This window comes from Thunnus maccoyii, chromosome 9 (genome assembly GCF_910596095.1).
Source record: "Thunnus maccoyii chromosome 9, fThuMac1.1, whole genome shotgun sequence".
Lineage (NCBI taxonomy): Eukaryota > Metazoa > Chordata > Actinopteri > Scombriformes > Scombridae > Thunnus > Thunnus maccoyii.
In genome coordinates this window covers 23428534-23444149 of record NC_056541.1, presented here as the reverse complement: position 1 = coordinate 23444149, position 15616 = coordinate 23428534, and the positions used below count along the sequence as shown (strand labels likewise).

At 39.8% G+C, this 15616-nt stretch overlaps 1 protein-coding gene across 2 annotated transcripts; it reads left to right on the top strand.

Annotated features, from left to right (window-relative positions):
- The first annotated feature begins 7314 nt into the window (after nucleotides 1-7314).
- Nucleotides 7315-13135, top strand: stc1 (stanniocalcin 1). 2 transcript variants are annotated; one of them, XM_042421787.1, is made up of 4 exons: nucleotides 7315-7617; nucleotides 9458-9597; nucleotides 9735-9946; nucleotides 10649-13135. In XM_042421787.1, the coding sequence occupies exons 1-4, from the start codon at nucleotides 7437-7439 to the stop codon at nucleotides 10947-10949; spliced, it is 834 nt and encodes a 277-aa protein (XP_042277721.1). In that variant the 5' UTR covers nucleotides 7315-7436; the 3' UTR covers nucleotides 10950-13135. The 2 variants fall into 2 exon arrangements, with proteins under 2 accessions (XP_042277721.1, XP_042277720.1); XM_042421786.1 differs by having other exon boundaries at nucleotides 9455-9597.
- Nucleotides 13136-15616: the final 2481 nt, after the last annotated feature.

The following is a 15616-nucleotide window of genomic DNA, read 5'->3' as shown; positions in this document are numbered from 1 at the left end:
CATGGCTGTGAACTCTTAGTTTTATTCAAACGGGAACCAGATTTATTTCAAAACAGTTGCTTATTGCATCTATTGATGATCCAACAGGGTTTTGACTTTCATGTGCATCCAGGCGTTGAAAGGGCTGTCATTTGTTCGTATGTGATCGGCCAACAAAGTGCGTTGCTGGATGACATTGCACTGTGCTGCAGCAAAAGTTGAACCAGGAACAACTTTTTTTCCCCTGGACTACTCTGTATTTTTTTTTCATTTTCTCTTTTTTTTTAAGGCCCCTCTCTATGACAACGCAGCAATTTCATTGAAATGAACGAGGAGTCTGTATTTGTGAAGCAGTGCTATTGTCGGTCTGAAGGAGGCCTTACAACACTTGACAAAGAATAGGACGCTGAGAGCTGCTGCAGCACTAATGCAAGATAGATGTGATGGGGACTGGATGCCTTATGGGGAACTTATATGAGGGCTACCACTGTGCAGCTCATATCAGATTAAATCAGGAATGGTATTAGCATGCAAATTGAAAAAAGGGGCAGTATTTCCTTTGGATTAACTGCCACTGCCTGTGACAATGTATAAGTGCTACACTATAGACCTTATCACAGAGCCATGTGAAATACTGTAGCTGTATGAGTACATGCCCATGGGCATCCTGAGGAAGGTCTCCACTGGTTTAGTCATAGAAGTCATTAAAATGTGCTGTTGGTCACAATTTAAAATAGACTCAGGTACAAGCGTCATTCTGACACAGCAGAATTCATCAGGATGGATTCATGTGTGGGAATGTAACACACACACACACACACACAAACTTGTACAGAAATGAGAAACTTCTTTGTCAGTGGCCATAAATTGTGTCAGCGGCCATAAATTGCAATTAAGAAATGCATAACTGATGTGACATATATCAGAAATGCATCAATGTCATTTAATGTGAGCCCAAGGCCTGTATAAATGTGATAAATTGCTTTAAACCCAAAATCTCCTCTGTTTTTAATGACACAAACCTCAACTACACATAAAGCTAACTCGTTCCTTTTGGTGTGGGAGCTGGTGGAGCAGTCCTGTCAGTTAAAATATGAGATGAGCTTTTTGCATGGTTCTCATCACTTCTCGGCTCTCTGGTTGCCTCACGTCGGCCGAGAGGACATTTGCTGTAGCTCACCCAGGGCACTGAAATCAGCAAACAAGTATGTGTTGTGATCCAGGAGTCTGGAGGCTGTGGCTTGGCTTCAGCTAGCGGAGTCCAGCGGTGACATGATCCTGCCAGTCATCAAGGTGTCACTCTGTCTTACATACCGGTCTCCCTTTGAAGCAGCTCTTTTCAAGTAGTGTTTACCACCACTGCCGCCTTAAAAAAAAAAGCTCAATCACTTGGGTTTTAGAGACATTTAAAATTGAGTAATTGAAAACACTTGTCTGTGTGAACGGATGTGGGCACCCCTCCAAAATGTATTCCTGAGATGCCTGGGCTGGAGACAGATCCAGATGGGTCTGAACTGAAACCAGATGGCTGGGTGAAGGGAACATAGCCTAGGTACTACTGCATGCTGCATACATATGGACTAAGGTACAGACACAGTGTTTTTTTTTCTTGGTGTGAATATGTTATGTGTGTGCATCACGCAAGTGTGTGCTGCAGTGGAGGAATGTAAAGACGGATTACACTAATTATTTAAATTCAACAAGAAGAAAAATAAAACATTCAACAACATTTATTGAGGTATTGCAGAACTTTTATTGCCTTGTTCAATCAGCTTGTCGTATAACTGGAAAAATTAATGAAAACCCCACATTTTACATTGCTTAGATACCTTTATAGCACTGCATAAAAACAAAACAAAACAAATCCACCATGTAATTCTGGCACTCGGCTTTTTCTGCACTTCTGCTTTTCTTAAGCAGATAATTTTGGCAGCAACAGACACCTTAAACATTAGACTTTTCTAGCATTAGATGTTCAGCTGAAAAGCCATGACATTGGATTTAAAAGTTCCGACACAAAGAATAAATCACTAAAAAAGCTGCAAATCTTGAAATGTGCCGTTCATATTTTATTGGATTTTGAAAGTGCACATTCCAGAGGCCACTTGCCAGACACCTTCAAGTTCTCTGATGTAAGTTTCCTTCAATAACCTGTTGACAGAGTTTGAATATGTAAAAGTGTCAGTCATCCTTTTTTTACTTCTAAAATTACTGTTGCTGGTGCTGGAATCAGTTGTAGCGAAACACACCTGTGCACCAGAGAATATTACCCATACAAAAAACCTTCCAGATGGCAGGGATTTAAAACAGTGAATGTAAAGACTCTCGTGAACTGTTGTGAACTGTGTTAAAAGAGTCAAATTACATGAATATTTAGCTCATGTTTCAGTTAGCGCCAATGCATGATTAGGAGAGATGAAGCTCTGGGAATGATATTGTACAGTTAGTGATTCACAGAGCTCTGAGCAGCTGTGCCCTTTGGGAAATAGTGTGGGTCTGATAAATTAATGCATTTCAAATGTATCTCCAACAGCATGGCTCACGCGAGTGGACAATACTTTTTTCCACAATCTTACTTCAAAAGCATTCCCATTAAAAATGTTTCCAATCAGATTTCACTGCTTGCAACAGAAAACTGGAGTAACACACACGACAAGCAGACACAATACAAAACCGCACATTTTTTATCCTTGTAAAATGTCTTTGGGCTGCTGATGTAGGTTAACAACATCCTTTTAATTACCTGAGGAGAAATCAGTCATTTCAGTTGCCTTACAGGGGGGTAAAGGAGAAGAAAGGGTCAGCTACAGAGCAGCACCAACAGAGCTGGGAGCTGAGATTCTGATTTTTGCTGAAGGACACCTGACCACACCACACTACACCTTACTGATGTTGAGAGAAGACATGCTGAAAGCTGTGGATGGGAGAACTGTGGTAAAGGAAACTCAGCAGGACCCACAATCAGTGTAACTAAATTAAGGAGTCTGGTAAGTATCATAAAATAGTTTTCCCTGATGTAACCTGAAGCCTGTGTAAACACATCATTCAAAAAATCTTTGTGATAGCATTGATGACAGCAGAAAAACAAGAACATCATGATATTAACTGGTTAATTTTATGAAACTTTCTTGAATTAGTTTTTTTGTTATCAGGTTATTATAAAGTTATTTCCTCTCTTGACTCTGAATAAAATTGTTGCCCGCAAAACAAACCCTTTTTGCCCCTTCAGCTGCAGTTGCAAACCTAAACAAGTCCATCACCAAGTGAGTACACATCCTTAATGTGAGGAGAGATGAGGTGACTGTGTGCTTCTTTAGAGTCTTTGACTGGCTGAGCTGAACTTTGTTGCAAGTCGTCCCTACAACTCATATAAAAACTACCAGCAAGTTGCAATTTCTACTGGTAGCAGTTTTAGAAAGTAAATTTTGTCTATAAAACTTGTTCCTACATCTTTTTGATTCTTACTCCCTTTGCAGAGCAGAGATTTACATAAGTCTACCTATCTACATCTCCCACCAGCACCTTGAAAGCATGAAAACGTTTGCAATGATGAACTTTTTTTATTCATTGTTTTGGTCTTAATGTTTCATGCTGCAGAGCTGCAACGTGTTTTCATTCCAGCTTCCAGATGTATAGCTCTGCTATGCCTCTCGTATTGGATACACATTCAGGAATGCAGATCCCCTGAGTTTTTGCGCTATGTTCAAGTCATGCAGACATCTGTTTGAGGGAAAACACCATTCAGATACTACCAAGGAAGAAATTAAATCAACACTGAAGAAAACAAAGTGAAACATTGCACCTTCCTTTACTGGGGAATTATCATTCTGGTGAGTATTTTGCCGGTCAAAATCAAACTTTTTCTATGAATTGTGTCCTCCACAGGGCCCAAACAAAATGAGGGCTCTATACACAGTGGGGTCTGCTAATTTCAGCCTTTCCAAGTAGTGAATGCCACTTACAATAGTAAATGGGTTTAGCTGTTCAGCGTGCCCACAGAAACCAAATCTCAGTTTGGTTGCTCCACTTCTGGTATTTCAATAGATTTGTCTTTAACAATACACATTATAACAGTGGTTTCAGCAACATTTGCACTAGATAATTCAATTTAGGGAAGCACTGGCATTTAACTGGCATCCAGTGAGCCTTATAGATTGGTATTTATCTCCATGATGTAAAAAAAATACATTTAAAAGTGACACTGTCTCTGTTTTACCCCTAAGGGTCTTTCAGTTTTCTGATGGCTGATGGTACTGTTCAGTTCTTGTGTGTAATGTGGAGCTGTCATCACTGCACAGAGCTGCTCTCTTCCTGTCAATAGCACTGACATAATATTTCCTCAAAAATGAAGTGTTATTCTCATGTGAACACCGCAAGCATCTGCTGCTAGAAGGCAAAATACATGATCGCCTGACCAGATATTACACAACAAAATATAAATCTACACATCAATACATCACTATTGACTGAGTGTATATGTGGGCTACTTAGTTGTAAATAACCCTACAGGATGTCTTGCACCCTTTTCATACACTTCTCAAATCTCACCAGTGTGCTGTTTTACTGTAATAGCTCATGTGAGCCAGTAACATCTGTCAAAAAGTCCCTCTTGTGGACACAGGTAGACTAGCACTGGGGTGACATCTTACAAGTGCTTTTACATAATTCGTTACATAAATTCGTTAAAAAACTTGTGCACAGACATTAGCAATATTTGTGATTAAAATGCTTGTGCTTGATAAAAGATCAAACTCCCATTTATTACATTAATTTCACATCTCTGGCTAATAATGAGCAGACTCATAATCTTATAATTATGGAGGAAGTTGCTGTCAGGCAAACAGCAATAAGCCCAGGGCAAAATTCAACCTAGATGCAAAGTGACCTCTAATCAGAAAATCAGTTCATCCACCTCAATGTAAATGAATGCAAAACGCCCACGTTGCAGCAGGCCGTCTTACTGTATGTTCGTTCTCTGAAGCAGATTTGTCCTTTCAGTGAACTCTGCCCTCTATTTTCACCTCCATGCCAATGTTGTCTGTTCTACTTCTAAAACAAGGTGAATAACCGTCTTTTATCTGACAAAGGAATTCATTATCCTTCCCCGAGAGGACGCAGAAGTCGTCTTCTCAAATGTGTTTGTGGTATGGCTCCACTCCAAAAAGGAAAGAGTCTGCAGTGATGTGCTAACAAGGACGAGACCAACTTTCAAACTCATGAATAAACTCTCAATTCACATCTTCGGTTTCAGCTGAGGCACACTGAACACCCACCACTTGAGTGAAAAACACAGGGAAGCAGTAAATGTGAGAGCAGCATCATATTCATGGAAAGCGTGAATATCATATAAACATAACCAATAAGCGAGTAGGTTGGCCTCTGACATGTTGTTTTCCACACTTAACTTACAGGAAGGAGAATCAGTCGACACTCTGGAAACTCCTTTTACTGTAAATGAAAAATATTTGAAAAGTAAAGACTGACGTTGAACAGTTCAGCCTCATGCCTATATCTGCTCTCTTTTGAAGCAGTGATCAATATTCAAACAGAGTTTAAACGCTCTCAATTCTCAAAAATCATGTGCATAACATGTAAACTTATGCCCTCCGAAGACTAGGATGTGGATAGTGATTGATTGTGGCAGTAGATAATAGCTCATTCATTAGGCTGTTATATTCATATTATCTTTCCATTTCAGAGGCTAGCGGTGCAGCTGGCAGGGGCCCATATTTGAATTCCCCAGCAGATATAAGGTGCCAACAGCTTGACATCATGCCCAACTCCTGACAATGCTCTGGAAGAAATTAGGGTCATAGCACAATGATTGCCAAAGACAACTAGAGCACAGCAGAGAGATATGAAGAGGCGCTCTCTGCTTGCTGAAATACCACAGGAAAAGAAAAGTCATTGTGGTGTGGCAATGGGTTCATTTATGCTTGGCACACATGGACACCTGCTGAACTATCTGACAAGAAGAAGACAAGACATGTAATGATTTCAGGAGCATGTGTGTCTGCTAACAAATAAAGCAAAGGATTTTCATGTCACAGTAAAACAGTTTCTTCTCCACAGTCTTATTATGGTGACAATTTAGCATCCTTTTCTCATTTCTGATTCTGTCTGTGATGGTCGAGCGCTGCACTGGGTGAAGAGGCGTGAGGCCTCCGTGATAAATGATAGCTTAGAGTCCCACACATCATCCTCTGTGTGCCGGCACGTGCAGCTGCAAGTTGGTGGACTTGGAGCCAACATTTTACAGTCTTGGGAAGAAGAGAATGAGGAATTAGGTCAACAGCAATCATTATCCGCATTTTATGTCAACATTGAAGGTAGTTTATCTCCATGTTAAGTCGATTTCCTAAGTTAAAGCAACAGTGGTGTCATCATTAAGCACGGTTCAGGAAAATGCCAGAGTGATAAAAAAGATATATCATTTGAATATTCTGGCTTGATATTTATACAAAGCTGTTTAAGTCTGGCAAAGTACGCACCACATTTGACTAAAACACAGGTTGGGGCTTTTACATTTGTTGATTTTGCCTATTTGTGCAAGCATCGTTACAAGTCAGCCTGCATATGAGAAAACATGGAATTGTGGTGGCATTTTGATAAAGTGGATATTCAAAACCAGAAAAAAATACAACAGCTGTTCATGGTAAATTCTATTTATTTATTCAGCATAAGATAATACATGGATGCATTACATAACCTTGTGGCCCTGGTCATGTACAGTAGAGGGATTCTGTGTCAAAATCCAGTTTAAAGACCTTATTATTTTAGTCTATATTGGGCCCACAAGGAGAATATTCCTAAATAAAGCTGTGTTTAATCAAAATTTCACAAAATAATTGACAGAAATCTTGAAGCCAGGTATTTCTATTCCAGCATGGTTGGTTTCTGGGTGTCTGGGGAAATATTCAAGCTGCCTGTTGGAGTCAACAACAAAATTTTGCATCAGGGCCCCCCAACAATTTGATGGAAACACACGTAAACCTTAAAAACATTAAGTCAGGAATCACTTGATGATCACCTAATACCCTCTAATGTTAAGCCTACAACACACATTATAAATAAATAGAGGAGGTGTTGAAAAGGAAAAATACTGAAATAGAGAAAAAAAAATGATATTGTTTGCTAGTTAGGGTCATTGCAATAAATCATGTCTCAAACCTTGATGTTGAGCTCCATGATTTACAGTGTTGGCAGCTGTTAAATGATTTTATCAATTAGAGTGGAAAGACCAAGACCACCGTCTTGAATCTGATTGGTCCAAGGGAGACCGGAATGTTCAGCGCTCCTATATAAACCCGTGCAGACTTCACATCGGTGCTATCTGTCATGCAAGTCCAAAGGATAGTGAGGAGTCCAATGTAGAGACATTGCTGGCAGCCTGTCTTGTCATAGCCTACATTTATTCTGTTTCGGCGCTGCAGAAGCTTTTTGGAGCGCTATTCTTTATGAATTACGCACAAACCAGGAGGCGTCTCTTTACATTTAGTTGTATCATCTGTGTTGAGAGGACGATGCCTTTGAGGACCGGACTTTTTCTCCTGATGGTGCTGAACGCATCTGCATATGAACTGGATCAAAACGAGTCTTATTCGCCCAGGAGAGCACGCTTTACTGCCAATAGCCCTTGTAAGTAACACGCTGCTTCCATCTGCATATCTCAGAGTGCACTGCTTGCTTTTTTTTTTTTTTTTTTTTTTTTTTTTTACACACACACGATCTCCACAATGCACAGCCATACCTTGCTCGCTTACTATGTGGAGATTTCTTTTCTCATAATATCTATATTTTTTTTGGCCTATGCAGCCTTTTCTGTCCAAACGAGCGCGTTGATTCACGGAGAAGGCTGCGGGATTAACGCTGTGGTTTTTGCCGGTGTCCTGCCGGCAACAGATGAGCACGGTGCTTGCTGCTGACACCTGAGAGTGCAGGCTGTGTCATGCTGATAGTCTCTTTCTCATGGTTTGGCTGCTGCATAGGTCCCACTATTCAGTATTATAGTTGACTTACTCAGGGGGTATTCAGTGCATAAAACATATAAAGCTCCAGTTCCTGTGTAAGCCTTCAAGTCAGAAAAAGAAGTAGGCTACACCTTTTTTTTCTCAGTATGCCTCAGGAAAAGCTACTGCACTGTTTTGTCACTGAGGCTGTGCCTTTTGGATAAATTCATGTAACCTTATTAGTTGACATTACATCCCCTATCCATCAAATGATCCACTGTGCAAGGCCCGAGTCAAAACCACTTATAATATCCATCAAGAAATGTAACTGCAAAGCATAAATCTGCATGGCTTCATTCAAATGTTGACTTTTCCCCTTTTTAACACAAAGGTACGCTCCAGTGCTAAAAGGCAGCGGGTAACTGGGATGCTGAATCCCTTCTGCAGGAATTGCTTCATCATTTGCAGCTCACTCGCTGTATTTTGAGAACAATCTCTGGTCCCCGATGGCAGGCAGACTTTATCTGCAGGTCAACATGGGGCCCCAGATTCAAAGTCTGCCAAGTAGGCTTAGTCTTCTTGGTGACATTTCTTAATGGTTATTTAATGCTTATTACAAAGGATTTGAATCAGGCTGCTTGCCATCTCAGTGGATTCTTGGATGAAGAATAAGGAAAGCCAACTATATGGATACACTGATCTTCAGATTATGTGTATAGCTCTGTCTCGGTGTAAAATTTCAAGTCGGTTGCATGGACTTAGAGCTCCTTTCCTTATGGCCAAGATCAATATTTGGCTGTTGCACGGTAGCTGTTTCATAGGTTTAACAAGATATGTGTGTGATGCTCATGTGATGCTCCTGAAATGAATATGGCAACATTTTCTGAATGTGTATTTCATTATGTAGATGTGCATGGGATCAGGTCTGCATTCTCAACTGAACTGTGACATGTGCTTAGTTAATAGTCAAGAATATTAAAGTGGTTTGGAGGCAGAGTCCTCAAATTCAGCTTGACGTTACGACTTGTGTAAAATAATTGAAGACAGAGTCTGGTGGCAGCGTGCATTTGTGTGTGTGTGTGTGTGTGTGTGTGTGTGTGTGTGCGCGCGCATGTGTGCGTGTGTGAGTGTGCCAGCAGTACACGTGTATGTTTATGTGTGTCGACAGGCACGCCAACAATTTTCAGGAAACTCTTTGGTATTTCTGGTGCTGTTCTTCCAAGCTCTGCTGAAAAGAACCTAACAGTGGAATATAGGTCCATGCCAAGAGAAAAGCAAAGTAATGCCAAATAGTGTCTGAGACTCTCAGAGTTGTAAGGTGTCCAATCTCTAGTCAAGTCACTATTTGCCCCGAGTGGCTGTACGTCTTTTGTGAATCACCAAAGTATGAAAATTCTCCTTTGTTCGCTGCATTTTTTAGCTGAAACCCTGGCAACCCTTGTGTAATGAGCTCAGTGAGTGTGCAGTGATTCCCAGTGAACCCACTGTTGGCTCCCCCGCTGATGGTTCATTCTCTGTGCCCACAGCAGATGTGGCACGCTGTCTCAACAGTGCCCTCCAAGTTGGCTGCGGAGCCTTCGCCTGCCTGGAAAACTCAACTTGTGACACAGATGGCATGCATGACATCTGCAAGTCCTTCCTATACAGTGCTGCTAAATTTGACACTCAGGTATACACTTTAACTCTTTTCACCACATATGCCATTTTTCTCTGCATTTTCTTCATGCACATGGACTGCGCAGGATTATATGGGTGTAACTGTCAGCGCAAGAATGTGTGAAGCACTGCTGTGTTTTTTTTTTACAGGGTAAAGCATTTGTGAAGGAGAGCCTTAAGTGCATTGCCAATGGCATCACCTCGAAGGCATTCTCCACCATCCGCCGCTGCTCCACCTTCCAAAGAATGATAACTGAAGTCCAAGAGGAGTGTTACAGCAAGCTGGATATCTGCACTGTTGCCCGATCTAATCCAGATGCTATTGGTGAAGTGGCACAGCTACCAAGTCACTTCCCCAATAGGTGAGCACGTCCTCTACCCTTTATGCTTTAATACTTTAAAAATAAATTGATAAAGGTTATTGTTACATATTACATATTGTGAATAGCTTGTTGACTAGCATTCTGAAAAAAAAATATCAGTCATTACAGAGTTTAAACCTTGAGATGTTCAACAGATCTCTGGTCAGTAAGGCTGTTAAATATAGCTGCTGAATGAGAGTCTTAGACATGTGTTTGGATCATCCAAAAATGACATGAAGTGCTGTTGGTGTTGCAAATATACATGACTGGTATGTTGCTCAGCAGATGCCCCTTTGACCCTGATTTATGTAGTGTAACAGATGGCTCAATTTGTATTTATTTCCATGTGTTCTGGTTGCCATCTGCTTTATATATTCTTTCAAATAGTGAAAGAGAATTAGACAGGAATATCAAGTTTGCATGTTTTGTTCTTATTGTTGTTGTAATACATGTAGGATTTCAGTTTGGGAGTGGATACAAAGGGGAAGGAGGGTGGAGCACAAGGCTTAGTAGTGACTGGAGTAGGAATGGTCACTCCCATATGGATGACATCATACTACACAGCACGTGTGCAGATACTACACAGGGAAATGCAATATGAGAATTTGAACTATTAGAGAGTACAGCAGGAATTTATTATTGCCATGTTTTTGGCTATTACAAATTAAAAAGACATTCTGTGATGCTTTTTTGTTGTTTTAGGTTCTATGGGAAGCTGCTACAGAGCCTGATGGACTGTGATGAGGACACGGTGGACCGCGTTAGGACCAGCATGGTGTCGCGGCTGGGCCCAGAGATGACCATGCTTATTCAGCTGCTGCAGAACAAGCCCTGCCCATCCACTGCTGTGGCTGCAGCTGCCGCCATCCCAACTGGAGTGGAGGGCCGTGGGAGTTGGCGCTGGTCCATGGGTCCCCATATGTACAAGATCCAGCCTAATCTGCGAAACAGAGACTCTGCCAGTCATTTTGGCAAAAAGCGCTCTGCCAGTGACAGCTCCTAACTTCCACTCAGATTCAGACACTCCACACAAAAATCATGAAAGCTCCTCTATTCCCTAGGGGTGACAAAATCCATTCCTCCACTAGACTGGAAGTTACAGAAACATGCACCTCTAGGGAATGCCGGAACGCCCATAGAGTTGATATCAGAGTTTGATTGTTGTTATATTGTATATCCTACACTTTAGGCTTGAGAGAACCCCCCTTCCATCGACTCTTTTCAAAATGTGTCCACTCGCAGTTAGTATTGAACATGTGGCTGTTGCATCTGTGCAACATGGTCCTGTTTGCTCCTCTTCACCTCCTCCAACAGAGATGAATCCTAAAGAAATCAAAGAAAAACAAAAAACAGCCATAGTGGTTCACGCCTCTAGAGCACAAGTCCGTACTTTAAAAAGACAAAACCACAAATCCCAACATTTTTTCATTAATAGAGATTAGTTGTCGGATCAGTATTCGTTCATTGATAGGAATGGAAAATTATTGATAGACGTATCTAATATTTCAGTGATGAGACCAGTCAAATTGTGAGCATGAGATGTGGAAATGAGTTTCATATCTATATTCTGACACTAACATAACACTTAAATGTACTGTATACTAAGTTATCCGAGACAGCCATACCTAGCCCTCTAAAATAGAGCGCTCAAAGGAGGGAGGTCTGTAGAGGTTTTATGATAACCTTTGAGAGGTTACCTTAAACTGACCAAAAAACTTCAAACTGCCCTGAATGCTATTCATGAAATACCAAAATAGTGTATAGCTATAGCACTTATAATTGTTTTTTTTCTTTTCTGATGGCAGATGTAGCCATGGTCATCAACTGAAATGTGTTTCAAATTATCATCCTGCACATGAGGATTGTCCAGGACATGGCCAAGTCTATCTATCAGTAAAAAGTCCATTTTGCATACCTTGTATCCAGACACTTGTAATGCATAAGACTGTGGAGCTCTACAGTATATGTGGGACCATGTTTAGTGGAATCTGTATCCATTTTCTTAACTGAGTGTGAAGCAGTGGTGTATGTGCAGTAGCTGATTAGCACGTTCACCGATGAGACTGAGAGCAGCCATCTTCTTGGACTGATGAGCATCATTCTCTGAGGTGAATAATGTGACATACACACTGGCTTCCAGTGTCAAGATTGAGAGTGACTATTTAAAAAAAACAAAGCCTTGTTGGAATGATATTTATTTTCCTACTATATTATTTAATGTTTTTTTTTTTTATTTTAATGCATTATTGTAGTTTTAATTAGTTTACAGATTTAAATAGCAGTTCAGTCATGGCTCCGATTTGAACATGAGCTCTATGCCAAAAAAACAAAAAAAAAAAAAAAAAAAAAAAAAAAGTGAGCTGACACTCTGGTGACTGAATGGGACCCATGTCATGACTCTGTGCTGGCCATAGGGGAACAAGGTTGGTCATTCAGGTCAGGGGATCTACTTTATGGGTGTTACAAGGGACCACAACTAAACAAGATAGCTTAACTTTGACACAATTTCTGTTTTGTTTTGTTTTTTTAAAGGTTGAGCTGCTAGATGCGCTTGTTCCATGCGGGGAGTTTGTGCACATTTTCAATGATTGAGCAGGTATAATCACAGTAAAGCAAACACCAGCATCATGTACCTCCATAGAGAAGATTTTTGATGGTTCTGCACTACTTTCAGGTGCTTCTCCATGCATGAGATACAATTGATTTTCCTTAAGAGGGCTACAAGTATATACATTCAAATCACAGCTAGTGCATTTTTTTCTGTAATAATTTATTTTATCTTATTGTTTTTTAATATATTGGTTCTAATATTATACAGTAGGGAAAGAGCTAGGGAAGGTACAAGAGAAAGAATGACATGCCTCACAGGACTACATGTTGCAAAATCTTCTTTTTGAATGATGTCTTCCAGGATGCCAGTGCTGCTACATGGAAGGCCCTCAGAAGTATAAAGAGCTTGAAAGTTACTCCCTATGTCACATAATGAGGAAAGTGAAGGGAACATTAAAGGACAGGTTCACAATTTGTCTTAAAACAATATTCAGGTGCCTAAATGAATAGTTTTTCTTGCTGTAATTATTCCTCCTGTTCATACAAGGCATTAATATGACTCCTCCTAATGCTTTTAATATGTGATGGGGACCAAATCCACAGTCCTCGTTTTGTGCAAAAATGTATTTAAAAGTTCATCTGTGGCTAATATGTTCCGAATTAGTCAAATCAAGTGGATATTTTTCGAAATTACAGTCTTTTTAGTGCCAAATTCCCATTTTTTGGTTCAATCCTTCCACCACAGCTCACTATCCAAGGAAACACAAAGAGGGAATTTTATACTAAAAAGACTGTAACTTTGAAAGATATCCACTTTATTGGACTAACTCAGATGGCTGAAGCCTCATATTATCTTCAAATAAACTTTTAAATACATTTTGGCACAGACTGAAGACTGTGGATTTTGGCCCCAATCACTTACATTGTTAAGCACATTATGAAGGGATCTTCTAATGGTTAGTATGACTAGGAGGAACGATTACAGCAAGAAAAACTTGTTTCAATGTTCATTTGGGCATCTAAATATTGTTTTAAGACAGACTTGAAAAAATGTGAACCTATCGTTTATTTATTTGGCTTAAGCATTTTTGCTGACTGCGCTACTAACTAGGATCAGTCAGAGTGAGAAAGCTACCAGTGTGTGTAAAGACCACTGTTAGTAAGTTAGTTCACACACTCTTGATGTAACTTCAGTGATTCCAGTTACTTTGCTTTTGGTTGTGTTGAGTTCAGTTGAAATGATACTCAGGCCTGAGGCTGCCTCAGTAAGTACTGTAGGTAGCTCATGTTAATTTATCTACATTAGTGATTAAATATGCACGATTGTAACAAAAAGTCCAAGTAGATTTCATCCATTAAGCAGTTCTCTTTACAGTAATAACATATGAAATCCGAACATTTTTGACAATAACAGAACTTTTAAGACTGCATGTTTCATGGCCTTCAAATATGAGGACAATCACTCTGAACCAGTAGAGCCACAGTCACCGAGATGGGTCCTAATGCTGGTGTTTGTTTTACCTGTACCTGGCAGATAGGTGGTAGTTTGGAGCCATTAGCTTCAGTAAGATAATCAATGGCTCAAGTTAGCTTGCAAATGTTTGTGCAATATAGAGATTCACTTGGAACCAGGATTGGGTTCAGTTCACTTTAATTCCATTTTATTTAAAAGTACCTTGCAGTTTTTTCACCACAAAAATGGTTTTATAACAAAATGAAAAGGTGTTATCAGCTAAAATTATTGCCTGATTTCCATTTCCACCTAGTTTGAATTAAGAAAACGTAAAAGGAATTGAACCCAATTCTGTTTTTAAAAAGTGAATTGATATATTGTCCTGGATTGATAAGAAATACAGACCAGAAAAAAAGAGATGTTTTATTTTTCAGTGTCGATTTAAAAGCTATGTTAAGAATTCCAAACTATGCAATAATCTCACACACAAAGGATTCACAGCAACACAGAAATTGACCTTTATTTCATTCAGTGCCAGCTGATGCTGTGTGAATAAAGCAGCAGCATGTATGCTCTCACACTGCACTCACAGTGTGACGGCATTGCTCCTCTGCATTACTTTCTGTTTCTGTGGTTTTTGTAAACCGGTGTTTCTTTTGTTCTGTGAATATGACCATTTATTTTTGTGTGATTTGATGCGAAGGGACAGCAGTTGTGAAGGAATCACTTGGAATGTTAAGAGCTATAGTCACACTGTCGTATATCCTAGATTACTATTTTATGTTAAATATGCACTTTGCATCTTAACCACTATAAAGGGCATTGAAACATTCAGCACATGTGCAATTGAGACATGTTTTATTTACCCAGTGAATGGAAATCAGTTTGAATATTTAGCATCCTGAAGGGTCAGGACCGCTTCATGTACTATTGATACATATATCTGTATCTTTGTTGTCCATGGGTAAATCCAAAACCCAACAGCCGCTGCTAAACTGTTACTTCCCTGTATGATGCTGTCCAGATGCCCCTCTACTGTGGCCGCTCTGATCTGTCAACACACAGTGAGCTCAGCATCAGTCCACTTTTGCATCTAAACATTTAAATGTCTATCCATGTCTTCATATATTTATTTTCTATGAACATTCCTTGTGTCAAATATGTTTGGCAAGGGCAAATTGACTGTTTCCTCACCAAGTCAAATGTAATGGTAATTTCAGAGAATGTACCTGTATACTGAATGTCTGTTTCGACGCGGACACGCCCACGTTATGTGAAGGCTATTAGGAAAAAAACAAGAGTGAGAGTATGTAGGCTTTCAATTTCTTTCTGTTTCAGATTTCAATTCAAGTATAGGGTGCTTAAGGTGGTACTGGAGTATTGTTAAATTGACCCATGGTGAGTTTTGTGAAACTGTTTTCTCCTGTCAATACTAGAGACTAAAGACTCCCTCACTTCTGGCACTTCATGGTACTCTTTTCCTCTCAAGACTTGAACTAGATTGATACATGTTGTTGTGCTTACACAAAATCAAAAAGGCTTCAGTGACTAGTATAGTTTATTTTGTATTCATATATAAATGACAGTTATTTTACTATCAGATCCAAAAGTTATTTGAGGATTTAAGGAGATTACTGAAGTTCCTGATACAGATGCTATGTAACGCA